Source organism: Mus caroli, unplaced genomic scaffold (assembly GCF_900094665.2).
Source record: "Mus caroli unplaced genomic scaffold, CAROLI_EIJ_v1.1 scaffold_16042_1, whole genome shotgun sequence".
Lineage (NCBI taxonomy): Eukaryota > Metazoa > Chordata > Mammalia > Rodentia > Muridae > Mus > Mus caroli.
In genome coordinates, this window is record NW_018389668.1 from 6959 (window position 1) to 20533 (window position 13575).

The 13575-nt window shown below is 43.1% G+C and overlaps 1 protein-coding gene across 1 annotated transcript; it reads left to right on the plus strand.

The window, feature by feature from the left end:
* Positions 1-1974: 1974 nt before the first annotated feature.
* On the plus strand, positions 1975-2823 carry LOC110288236 (ribonuclease 2B-like). Its single transcript, XM_021154639.1, has 2 exons — positions 1975-2008; positions 2173-2823. The coding sequence occupies exon 2, from the start codon at positions 2178-2180 to the stop codon at positions 2643-2645; it is 468 nt and encodes a 155-aa protein (XP_021010298.1). The 5' UTR covers positions 1975-2008; positions 2173-2177; the 3' UTR covers positions 2646-2823.
* Positions 2824-13575: the final 10752 nt, after the last annotated feature.

Sequence of the window (13575 nt, forward strand, 5' to 3'; positions counted from 1 at the left end):
GGAAAGGGCACAGCGCCCCAAAACATCCTTCAAGGACAAGGCCACAGCATCCTAGCTTCTTCCTGCTGAGTCTTACTTCCTAAAGCTGAGCATCCACTCACAGCAGCAAGGCTGTTTACAACCTGGCTCATAAGCTGGGTCTGGAAGTGCAAGTCTGGGACTCTAGAACTTTGAGCCTGTGGCAGGACAGAAAAATTTGAATCCAATCTGGGTTTCTAAGCAAGTTCAAACCAAACCCAGGCTCCAGAGTGACACCCTGACCCAACACTTCTTAGCACCCTCAAAAGATCAGTCCCTAAAAAACAGGTTACTGTTACTATTTTATAAAAGTTGTGCAGTCATTTCCATAGACAGCCCAAGCACTGGGCAGAGTTGTGTCAAATACTACATTGGTACCGGATATCTGTCAGTTAGTAGGTCAAGAGTAGTCATTGCAATAGGATCCCAGGGTTGAAGAAATTCCAAGTTTTGGACACAATCTCTCACCAATGGAGTCTGCCCCAAAAAGACATCTATCAGTTGGGACAGTAAAATACTCACTCTGGTTTATAGGTGGAGCCTGCCACCCTATTGTTCTGCCACTCCCACTTCTACTGCCTGCGGCCTAGCTGTTTGGAGCTATCATGTGGTCACCTGAAACTTTACTCCAGGATGATTTGGCGGGAAAGGGCCCCTTCCCCTGCTTCATAACCGAGTATCGGAAATAGTAAAATCGAACCTTGATCAGACTGTTGTCTTGGTTCCGTCTCTCTAATGCGCCACCTAGCCCCCCTCCCTGCTTCCAGGTTTCCAAGATGCCTTTCCAGACTAGAACCCATGCATGTGAGCCTCTGGCCGAACTCAACAGGATATAACTCTGGCTGTACTTCACAACAGAAGTGTGAGCAAGTCTGGAGATGTGTCACTATATCGGAATGCAAGGGAGGTTGTGATAACAAAAAACTTAGAGAGGCATTTAACCCGTTGAAGCCAAAACTCTCTGTGTCACTGTGGATGTAGCTCAGTGGCAGATCATTTCTCTAGAATGCACATAGCTCCAGAGTCAAACCCCAGCACAAAGAAAAACAGAAATAAAAATTCCATTATGTTTTTATATCTTTTTCAACATTGTCTTATAATAAATCTGGTATCTTAGATAAAGTAGTGTTCTCCGAAAGGTTCATGGTTTAAAACTAGTCTAATAATACTAGTTCTGGAGGCAAATGTGGATAGTTGGAAATGTAGAAATGAATCTTATACAGGAAACAATCAGAAAAATACTATGCAGTGTGGCCTCTGGGTGAGATACTAGGGTCCTCTCGAAGGGAAGGAATCTGGAAGAGGGGAAGCACTCTTAAGCACGGACATTTCACCCATCCCTAAGACTTATTTTCACCTATGTGTTTCTGTGTGTCTGTGCACAAGTGTGTGAACATGCCAAAAGATGCTATTAGATGATATCAGATGCCCTGGAATGCAGTTACAGGCAGTTTTAAGCCACCCAGCATAGGTGTTGAAACCAACATTGGGTCCTCTGGGAGAGCATCAAGTGCTCTTATCCACTTAGCCATCTCTGCACACTACAACATCATAAAATTTTAAAGATCAAGGATAGAAATGTCAATATCTCTTATGATTCTGGCTTGGCTAATAAATGTGTAGACAGGCTAATAGAAAACTTGGTCTGTCCACTACAGTCATAAGTGCGCAGCCAATCAACAGGCAATACAGAGATTTCTATGTAGAGGTCAGATTCAGACTTCAAACTGCATTGCATAAGAGGACTTGGAATTTGATTCCTCAAAATGGAAACAGTAGCACCATGGCTTGACCAAGTGAAGAAATAGAAGGCTGGTTGCATCAGCAGGCAATGTACCAATCTGTGGTTTCTGCATGTTGAAGACTCTGAGCCACCAACTCCACCCACAGAGCCTGCTGTATATCTATGGGCCCAAGTGGAAGTCACCCATTATCCCTGATTTCCAGGACAGCCAGCGCTCAGTTCCACAGGAGCCACAAAGCAGACTGGGTAAGACACTGACTATCTAGGTCTGGGACAGGGTGGGCAAATGATGGGACAGTGTCCAGAAAATGTGGCACTGTGGACCCAAGTGACAGCAGAGAGGGCCTTCAGGAAGAGATAGGGAAAACTGAGTTAGGGTGGGAGTAGTCACTTCTCTTCTGTTCTCACAGGAAACATGGGTCTGAAGCGGCTTGAGTCTCGACTTTGTCTCCTGCTGCTGCTGGGACTTGTCCTAATGCTTGCCTCATGCCAGGGACAAACCCCTTCCCAGTGGTTTGACATCCAACATATCTATAATAGAGCCTATCACCGATGTGATGATGCAATGCGGGCCGTTAACAGTTACACGGGAGTGTGTAAAAACCTAAATACTTTTCTTCATACAACTTTTGCTGATGTTGTCGGTGTGTGCCGTAATCCACGTAAGATCTGCAAAGACGGGATAAGTAGAAATTGTCATGATAGTTCAAATCGGGTACAAGTAACTATCTGTATACTCACAACTCCGGCCAGTCATTATTCCAACTGCAGATACCAAACAAGAAGATCAGTGAAGTACTACACAGTTGCCTGTAGCCCCAGAACTCCACAGGACAGTCCCAGGTATCCAGTCATTCCAGTTCACTTGGATGGGATATTTTAGCTCCAGTGCCAGCACTTTGCACCTTCACTCATCTGCTACTTGCAAGATCATAGTAATGAAGAACCAAGTCCCCTGTCTGCACTGCATATCAGCACCTGTCCTCAAGAAACCTATCCCTGGCTTCCTTTAATTTAGCTGAACAAAAAGTTTCTAATCAATAAACACTTTTGCACACAAATCTAGATCTCTGGTATCTCTGTTTCTGACAGGGTCGCAGAGAGAGGAAGCAGAAGAAACACAGAGATGTGTGTGTGTGTGTGTGTGTGTGTGTGTGTGTAGAGGCAGGACCTCATACCAACTGAGGCATCTACGCAGTGCCTGGGAACAAGCGAATCTGAGAAGAGATCGGCATCTTCCCAGAATGTTCCCACACAACATCTTCCCTTAAGTTTCTCTATGGGAGGAAGTGGCTGGCAGAGGAGACCAGGGAATTGGGATCTCTCGGTGAGGCTATCCCTTGCCCTCTCCCTGCACAGTTGTCCTTAGAGGTCAATTGTGAGATCATTCAACACAAACCAGGAAGGACAGGTTCCAAGATGGAGGAACTGGAATTCACACAGAAAAGAGATGAATAATGAGAGGTCCTGCCCTGATTCCTGAGGACAGAACTGTAGTCAGGAATTACTTTCAGACAGGGAGGTGCCATCCCTTTAAGGACATGGGTGAGCCTATCATCACCAGATGTGGCAGTGAGCCTTCCTGCAGTGTCAGATGCAGAATGGAGCAGAGGGGTGACATTCTCAGGTCCACACCTCTGACTGTCAGTCTGGATCCCCAGCTTCCATTTTGCTGTTCCTTCCTGGGCTCCCATATGCAATACATGGCCTCTCCTGCCCACTGGGCAGTGGTGATACTTCCTGCTCACAGTCAGGGCTGCACAGAAGCCACTCCTCTAGAACAGCAAATGGATTTCTTGTCGAATCTTCCATTCTTGGTTGGTGTGGAACCTTGCTGAGTCTGGCATGGCCTTGGTGGAGACAGAATGACAGGGTTCCAGCCCCAGAAACAGGACCGGCAGATGTGGACTGCCATGGCATAAGACTTGTTTGTATAATAATGGACATATTTTCATGTTCCCTTGACCAGTGTCCTTCCTGATGACCTTAATGACTGCATAGGATCTGAGGTAGCATGAGTCCGGGTGGCAAAGGTTTGGCTAATGCCTTAGCAGAATGGTCCAGTCTGAGACCTTCAGTGCAGCCTTACAGTCTGTGGAAAAGAATTCTAAAAAAATGAGTATGATCATATATGATTTCTCAACTATGTGAAAATTAAAGATGCAATATGAATTATATGAGGGCCTTCATGAATGTGAAGGAACAAAGGCAGGTACACTATAAACCAGGTTGGTCAGAAAGACACAAAGGCAGGCACATTCCTGAGTTGAAGGTCAGTCTGGGACACAACAAGTCAAGGCCTAGGTGGGAGTAGAAATGTTAATTTTAGGACTAGAAATTTCGGGTCCCACCTAGCTAGTTTACTATATCTGCTTGTTAGAGGCAGGCGGATCTCTGAATTCTTTCGCAATGTTAAAAGAAAATATGTTCTTGCTGTTTCCTAAGAATAAATGTCCTGGGGTCACAGGATGCTGAATCATAGTATAATCAAAAGGAAACTTAGAGAGCTGTCCAGAGATATTCAGAGAAAGTAGATCTGAGAGAAAAAAAGCAGAACAGAGAGAAAGCAGGCTAGAAAGATGTCTCCAGCAGAACATAGGATGCCAGCTTAGACCCACAATTTGACTTCCCGTGGTTTGTTTTTGCTGCTCTCAGACACTCCTTGTCTCAGAACCCATCACCAACCTGAGGCTGGTCCTTGGCAGAATCTGCACTTTTCACATGAATGCTACATTTGGGGAAATTTAGGGGTTGACATAATCTACTGATTTCAGGTGAAATTGGGTATAGCCTGAGGGTCTCACTATGTAGCTCTGTCTGTCCTGGAACTTAACTTTGTAGACCAGGCTGGTTTTGAACTCACAAAAAACTTTTAAATTTTTACTAATAATTTCGTTGCCTAAGGTTATTTTTAAGACCTGGTAAGAAACAAGTTTTTGTCTGCTCAAGAATCTTTCAGGTCTGGTAGAGATCTTAAAATTACTTTACCTCTCCTGTAGGTCATGGTTAGATTTACCATCAAGCATAGCAAACCTAATAATGGAGGAACAGGGTTCTCAGTGTGTGCTAAATTATCTAATTACCAGCAGAACATAACCAGAACGAAATTCAGAAGTCAAGCTTCCTGAAGAGAATTGCAGGGGCCAGAAAGAATAGTAACACAAAGGGGACCCATGTGTGTTTTGTACAGACAGTGTCTCCCTGGCCGTCATCAGACAGAACCAACCGTGTAACTGACAGGAATCCATGAAGTTCAGACTCCTGCTTAGGGAGGTTAAGAAGGATTTCCTGGCAGTGCTCAGAGGAAGAGTGTTAATCAGAGGCAGATACAACCTAAGATCCACACTCTGTTGTGCAGAATGTGACTGTTGGGAGGCAGGACTGGAACTGTGGGTTCCAATCAGGAGCTTACTCTCCAAGCTTAATAAGACTTGGATTCATGCAATAGAGTAGAGCAGGCATGATGGTCCAGAGTTACAACAGGCATGCGGGGGCTGGGGGTGTAGCTCAGTTGGCAGTGCTTGCCTACCATGTACAGAATCCTGAGTCCAGTGCCTAGCACTGCATAGACAGAGCATCCCATAATCCTAGTATCTTGAGGTAGAGACAAGAGGATGGAGAGTGTGAAACCAGCCTATGCTACCCTGTGAGTTTGAGGCTAATTTGAATATCTGAGACCCTGTCTCCAAAAACAAAACCAAAAACCAAACCAACGAAACACCACCACCAACCCTGTGGGCCATTGCATGTTCCTGCCCTCTTTTCTGTGGTCACTTTCTCCCTGCCATTTCCAACCTCTCCAGTCACATGCTCCAGCCATAGCCACAGCTTTTCTGCCTGGGAGCAGGGTGACTCAGCCAAATATGGAGGCCTATGTGCAATCAGAACACCATGACAGGGCTCTGTCATCTAAGACTTCTATTGGTTTTTAGTCAGCACCACAGACTCCCCATGCTCTAGAGAGGTTCCCTGTTGACAACAGCACTATCCTAGGACAGAGTTTTTTCTACCACTCTCTCCCTCAGCCTCTTTTCTGTAGGCCATTTTCTGTCTCTTGTTCTCTACTCACATACACTAACACAAGTCCTCACACTTAACATTTGAAGCTAATGTTTATGCCTGGGGTACTTCACTTAAGATTCTGTTCAGTTTCAACAATTTCTGGAAAACTTGACTTCTTTCCATCTGAATGGAACTCCTTTGTGCAAAAGTGTCCCATATTCACCCTCTAGTCATCTATGAATGAACGGGAATGTGCTCAACAGTGGTATAGCTGGATCAGATGTAGATTGTGGAGAAACTGCCACACTGATTTCAATGTGGCCAAGCCAGCTTACACCCCTGCCAGTAGGAAACAAGGCTTGGGCTTTCCCTGGATCCTCACTAGCATTTGTGGTCCGTGCTTTCTTGGTGCTAGCCACAGTGACCTGGGTGAGATACAGTCTTAAGCTGTTGAGTGGAGGGGGGGGGCATTTCATTTGTTTGGGTTTTCTTGTTTTATTTTGTTTTTGAGACAGGGTCTCTATGTAGTCCTGGCTCTCTTGGCACTCACTCAGTAGTCAGGGTGGGATACAACTCAGAGATCCTGAAAGTTGTTTTAATTACATTTCCCTGATAGCTAAGGCTGTCATAAAAGTTGTTTCTTTTCCCAGTCAGCAGGCCTGTCATGAAGAAAACAAGTGACAAAAACTAATGCTGTCAAGGATTTGAGGATAATGGTGAAGGGAAAGGGGAACTTGTATTCACCACCTGTGTCAATACTAACTTGTGGAACCACTGTGGAAAATAAAAAGCAGTGAAGACAGGCCTACTGTATTCCCCAGCTACAGCATGCAAGGGTCTACACTCTAAAGACACACTGCAGAGATACCTGCTCAGCCATACTTACTGCTGATCTATACAGGAGAGCCAGGAAGTGGGTTCAGCTTGATGTCTGTCAACACAGATGGATACAGTGGATCACAAAATGACCAGCAGAATTTTATGCAATCATAAAAGAAAACGAAATGATGACATTTGCAGGAAAGCGATGAACAGTGGAAATTATCGTGTTGACTGAGATAAGCCACACTCAGAAAGACACTTCCATATTTTCTCTGATATGCTGGTCTCTTATATTTTTTCATTTTTTATTTTACATGTATGAGTGTTTTTCCTATATTATATATTCACAATATATGTGGTCAACAGATAGCAGAGGAGGGATTTGGATCCCTGGACCTGGAATTACAGATGGTTGTTAGCTACAGTGAATACTAGAAATCAAAGGTGCTAGGTCCTCTTGGAAGAGCAGTCAGTGTTCTTAACTGCTGAGACATCTCTCTAGCCCAGTGAATTTTTAAAATGATGAGTGTGTGTGCCTGTGCAAGTGTGTGTGTGTGTGTGTGTGTGTGTGTGTGTGTGTGTGTGTGTGTATCTGTGTCTGTGTGTGCGTGAGCACATGCCTATACAAGTGCGTATGTCTGTCCATGTGTAGGAAGTCATCAGGTACCCTTTGCTATCACTCTTCCTATTTCTCTGAGGCAAGGCCTCTTGAACCTGAGACTCATGGTCTCTTGACTCGGTTGGAAGCCAGCAAACTGGAAGGCCCTCCTGTCTCCTTGATGCTTAGAGCAGAGATGACAGGTGTGGGGGAGATATATGACTTGTTATGTGTGTGCTGGGATCTAAACTTTGGTCCTCATGACCATGTAACAAGTGCTTTTAAATGCTGACCAATACCTCCTGCCCACTAGTTCTTTAACAATTTCCATCTGCAAGTTTTTCTTCCTCATTTCTGTACAAGGCGGCTGCCGCCAGTACAGAGAATGAGAGTCTCAATGTGAGGAGATGTAGTTCAGCTCTGCACTTTAGAGGGATGTTCCAGCCCCGAGTTCACTGATGATACAGATACCCAGGATTTTCTGCTAAAACTCTGGCTAGGAATTGTGGGTCACTATAGTGGCCTGTTCTTCTTTACCAGTTCTTCTGTACTTCCTATCAGAGCTCACCAAAATGGCATGGTTATTATGTTCAATGTTCACTTTAAGGATATCATCTCAAAAACTATTGTGTAAGAAACACACTCTTTGTGTGGTTACAAAACTTAAGACCAGAATGCTCTTGGAGAATGATCAACAAACTCTACACAGTGAGTTTCAGGACAACTAAAGCTATATAAAAGAAATAATTTGTGGTAGGTGAGTCTAGGATGTTCCCTATCAGGTTCCTTCCCTTGTCTGAGTTTCTCAGGTGTGAAATGTGACTCATTATTTGTGCTGCTTTCACTGCCTTTCAGTGGGTTAAACATAAGGATCTTCAGTGGAAAGAGCATGTGTTTTCCTCTCGTGGTGGTGGTAATATGTTTTAAACACTCAGGAGGCAGAGGCAGGCAGATCTATAAATTCAAGGCCAGCCTGGTCTGCAGAGTGAGTTCAAGGACAGCCAGGACTACACAGAGAACCCCTATGTTGAAAAACAAACAAACAAACAAATTAAAAAGTGTGATTTATTTTCTGATTTTTCAAAGTGTCAATATTGAATGTATATTGTTTCTCTAGTTAACAAATTATTAGTCTCTAAATGGTCAACTTCTTAAGTCAGATATCCTGCAGTGCTTTGAAGCCCCGGGAGTCACTTCTTTCTCAAACAGTATCACATTGTTCATTGTTCTGGGCTCTTCCAGGATCCTTAGGAATCCCAAAGTTTCCTCAGAGAATGTCTGCCTATTTAATTGAAGAAATCATCTTCTTTTTCACAAGGCACTACCTGTTTTAGTTAGGGTTCTCTAGAGTCACAGAACTTATGGATAGTCTCTATATAGTAAAGGAATTTATTGATGACTTACAGTCTGCAGTCCAATTCCCAACAATGGTTCAGTAGTAGCTGTGAATGGAAGTCCAAGGATCTAGCAGTTACTCAGTCCCACATGGCAAGCAGGCAAGGGAACAAGAGCGAGACTCCCTTTTTCCAATGTCCTTATATTGTCTCCAGCAGAAGGTGTAGCCCAGATTAAAGGTGTGTTCCACCACACCTTTAATCCCAGATGACCTTGAACTTGAGATTTAATCTTCTGGAATCCATAGCCATTATGCCTCAAGATCTCTGTGATGGTTTGTATATCCTTGGACCAGGGAGTGACACCATCTGAAGGTGTGGCCTTGTTGGAATAGGTGTGACCTGGTTAGAATGGGTGTGTCACTGTGGGTGTGGGTATAAAATCCTCACCCTAGTTGCCTGGAAGTCAGTCTTCCACTAGCAGCCTTTGGATGAAGACATAGAACTTTCAGCTCCTCCTGCGCCATGCCTGCCTGGATACTGCCATGCTCCCACCTTGATGATAATGGACTGAACCTCTGAACCTGTAAGCCAGCCCCAATTAAATGTTGTTTTGGGTTTTGTTTTTTTTTTTTTAATAAGACTTGCCTTGGTCATGGTGTCTATTCACAGCAGTAAAACGCTAACTAAGACAATCTCCATACCAAGGTCCAGATCAGAAACTTCTATCTCCCAGCCTCCAGATAAGGATCACTGGTGAGCCTTCCAATTCTGGGTTGTAGTTCATTCCAAATATAGTCAAGTTGAGAACCAGGAATAGCCACTACACTACCTTTGGATAGTTGGAAATGACTTTTTATGGCTTTTGGATGACTGCCTGGTAAACACAACATCCAGCGACTCTCTATTTTGAATTCAGTATTTTCTACAAGAGTCTGCATTGTTGACTTCCCCTTTGATTTCTAGTATTCCTTCTTATGGAGGACAGTGGGGCTGGAGAGATGGCTCAGAGGTTAAGAGCACTGGCTGTTCTTCCAGAGGATTTGAGCTCCACTCCCAGCACCCACATGACAGCTCACAAACATCGTTACTTCAGTTCCAGGGCACTTGTTGCCTTGTTCTGGACCCTGATGGCACTGCACACACATGGTTCACAGACATACTTGAGGGCATGACACCTATTCACATAAAATGATATCTTAAAGAGAATAGATTTGGGCTGACATTACTAGCACGAGCTGTATGTGAAAGCAGTGGTGGTCTCACTTGTAAGTTGTGAGATTCCATCCTGAACCATCCAGGGGTATGCCCTTCCACCAACCTTGAGTAGGCTATACAAACCCCAGATGGTTTTACACCCTAGCTGGAGTTGAATTTGCAATTTCCTATAGGAGTTGACCACCAGCTGATCTTTCTTTGAAACTCAATCCAACTGAAACAAAGGATGGGTTTGTGGGCTTTCCCTATATAAATTCAGTGCTGAATATTAAATCTTGAGCCTTGATCGGAAACTTTGTCTTGGCTTCATCTTTCTCTTGCACTGTCCTTTTTCATTTCTAGCCCCATTTCAGGTTACCCAGTAATCCATGGCTGCTGGATAACTACAGGTGGTGCCTGAATCAGAGCACTGAAAACAGGGAGCAGGGATCAACTGAGAAATACTGACTTGGTGGGGCTCTACAGAAAACAGAAGTAATAGTATCCTGCACTGTGGTAAGCAACTTACAGCACTAGTGCTAGTGCTAGCAATAAATTTTATTTTTTGGAGGCTGTTGTTACAGGAAGTGCGATCCTTCTTACAAGGGGGAACAAAATACCCATGGAAGGAGTTACAGAGACAAAGTTCAGAGCAGAGACTGAAGGAATGACCATCCAGAAACTGCCCCACCTGGGGATTCGTCCCATAAAAAACCACCAAACCCAGACACTATTGTGGATGCCAACAAGAGCTTGCTGACAGGAGCCTGATATAGCTGTCTCCTGAGAGGTTCTACCAGTACCTGACTAATACAAAAGTGGATACTCACAGTCATCCATTAGATGGAGCACAGGGTCCCTAGTGAAGGAGCTAGAGAAAGTACCCAAGGAGCTGAAGGGCTTTGCAGCCCCCTAGGAGGAACAACAATATAAACTAACCAGTAACCCCAGAGGTCCCTGGGACTAAACCACCAATCAAAGAAAACACATGGTGGGACTCGTGGCTCTACCTGCATATGTAGCAGAAGAAGGCCTAGTCGGTCATCAATGAGGAGAGGCCCTTTGTTCTGTGAAGGTTCTGTGCCCCAGTATAGGGGGATGCCTGGGCCAGGAAGCGGAAGTAGGTGGATTGGGGAGCAGGAGAAAGCGGGGAGAGAATAGAGAATTTTTGGAGGGGAAACTAGGAAAGGGGATAACATTTGAAATGTAAATAAAGAAAATATCTAATTACAAAAAGAACAAGAAGAAAGAAAGGATACAGGCTAAGCTGAGTAGGTGTACTGAATTCACCTAGGGGGAGACAGCACAATTGGGACAGGGGAATTCCATATAGGCATTTGTCACTGCCACAAGCTGCATAGAGTAGAGGAGCAGGTTCTTTTTTTTTTTTTTTAAGGAAAATAACAACAAAAACAAAAAACAAAACAAAATGTTAGAATATTTCTTAGCTCAAGTAGATTTAGGCTGTGCATGATTCCCAGAAGTAGGAATGGTAAATATACAAATGACATGAGGAAGAAAGAGAAAGAGAGACAGTAGGTTTCAGAAAAGTAGTTGTCATCTGTCTGGGACTCATTAGCAAAAGAGAAAGAAAATGGATTTCAGAAGTCTCCTAGGGACAGGAGGAAATCAGGAGATGTCCTTCTTCCTCTCTGTCTCCTACTGGACATATTCATAGTTATGGCTACATCAAGTTCTCTTCCCCCTATGTCAGCAATTAAATTGGTTATTGCACAGCAAGCTTTTTAGGCAAAATTGATAATCATTGTCTAAGACACAAGTTGTTACAATTTGCTTCTATAAATGCATTTTTACTTCCTATAAGTTTGTGTATATAGCCATTAGAGGAAGTGCTTACTGTATTTAGAGATGGCTTATCTAGTGGGAAGGCAGTATACATAATTAGATCACATGTTTATTCTTTTGACTTCTCCCTGCTTCAGCACAGATAATTGAATTGTGTACTGTAGCTGTTGTTTTTGAAATGTTGAAAAATCAAGGTTTTAAATTGTATACTGTTAGCTAATACATAGCTCATGGCTTACAATTGCTTTAAATTGAGCCTTTTTTAGATACTTCTAACTCTCAAATTTTGCAATTATTTATGCAAATATAACTCAAGTTAAGAGAAAGTACTGTTCCTTTAAAGGACTGTATTAGGACATTTAAGAGCGCATAATGGATTGCCTGGACAGACTTCTTAGGGCAATGCTACAGAAGATTCGTATACCAGGCAGATTATAGGCCTTACACAGGGACAATTGGCCATACAATCTCATTATTTACATCATCAAAATAGTAATAGCTTGAGACAACAGTTTGGTATATCTAGAGAATGTGCACATCAAATTTTAAAGACTTGTCCTCAATGTCCTCAGTTTCTACCTGTACCACATAATGGTGTTAATCCTCAAGGATTTATACCTAATCAATTATTGCAAGTAAATGTTACTCATACTTCTGATTTTAGAAAATTAAAATAGGCACATGTAACTCTTGATACCTTTACAGACTTTCTAGTTGCAACTACGTTAATAGGAAAAGCAACTAAAAATGTAATTAGTTGTTGCCTGCATTATGTTTCTATGCTTGGTGTTCCAATACAGATTAAAACAGATAATGAAACTAGCTATTACAGTCAAGCATTTGAGATATTTTATAGACAATTTAATATTACCCATATTAGTGGGATTCCTTATTGTCCTAAAGGACAAGGTATTGTGGAACATGCCCAAACATATTCATATGACCTTCGTGGCTTTGATCTGAATGGGAAAGCATGTGCTTTTGAAGGCCGGGAGCTAGGGCCAGGTTGTTTGTGAGCTGCTGTCAACCAAAGCCAGAGACATACATCAAAAACTATGTTAGTTCTCTCTGAGGGGTAAGAAGGAGCAATATAGACACTGACCTAAGACAGGCACAGCTACTTAGCCACTCTATACCCTAGACAGAATTATAGAAAACAAGTAAATCTTGAGCTCCTGCCTATCCCCCAGCCTTGATAGGCTAAACAAACATCTAGCTGGAGTTGCCTGGCCTCCCTAAATTTGAAGTTACCTACAGGAGCTTTGAGGAATTGACCACCTGCCAAACTTGCTTTGGAACTCAAACTAGCTGAAACAAAGGATGGGTCTGTGGGCTTTACCTATATATACACAGTGCTGAATATTAAACCTTGACCCTTGATCAGAAACTTTGTCTTGGCTTTATCTATCTCTCCCACCTGTCTTTTACATTTGCAGCCCCCTCTTCAGGTAACCCAGTTAATCCATGACTGCTGGACAGATAAACAGGGGCAACTCTATTTCAGTGGGGACACAGCAAGAGGGCTGGAAACACATTCCTAAGTGTGTGAGGAGTCCTGGTAAATCCTGTGGCACTGAGGCATGAAACAGTATTAGACACCAATCCACATGGTGTACGGTTACTATGGTCAGGAAGGCTTTACAACAGTAACTTTAAAAGCCTTGAGGACCATTTAGAAAGCCAGGGGATCATCTATCTCCATCTGGTTTGGTCTTCATCTCTCTCCTTTTAAATAGAAATTTCCAAGTTCTTTACGTTTTTTTTTTTTTTAATTTCAATTATTTTCTGAGATAAGGTCTTACTTAGCCCAGGTATCTAGGTTGAAGATAGTCTTAAACTCCTCCTGGTCCTCCTGTCTCCAACTACCAAATTCAGGCTCATAGCCACATCCAGTACATTCGAAATGTTCTTCAATCTCCTTTATCTTAGAACATCAATAGTACAGGACCCTTATTCCCACCAGGTGTTCTAGAGCAATGTTTCTAAACCTCTCTGTCACAATCTCTTTAGGGATTACATACCTGATATTCTACATACAAAAGGTTTACATTACA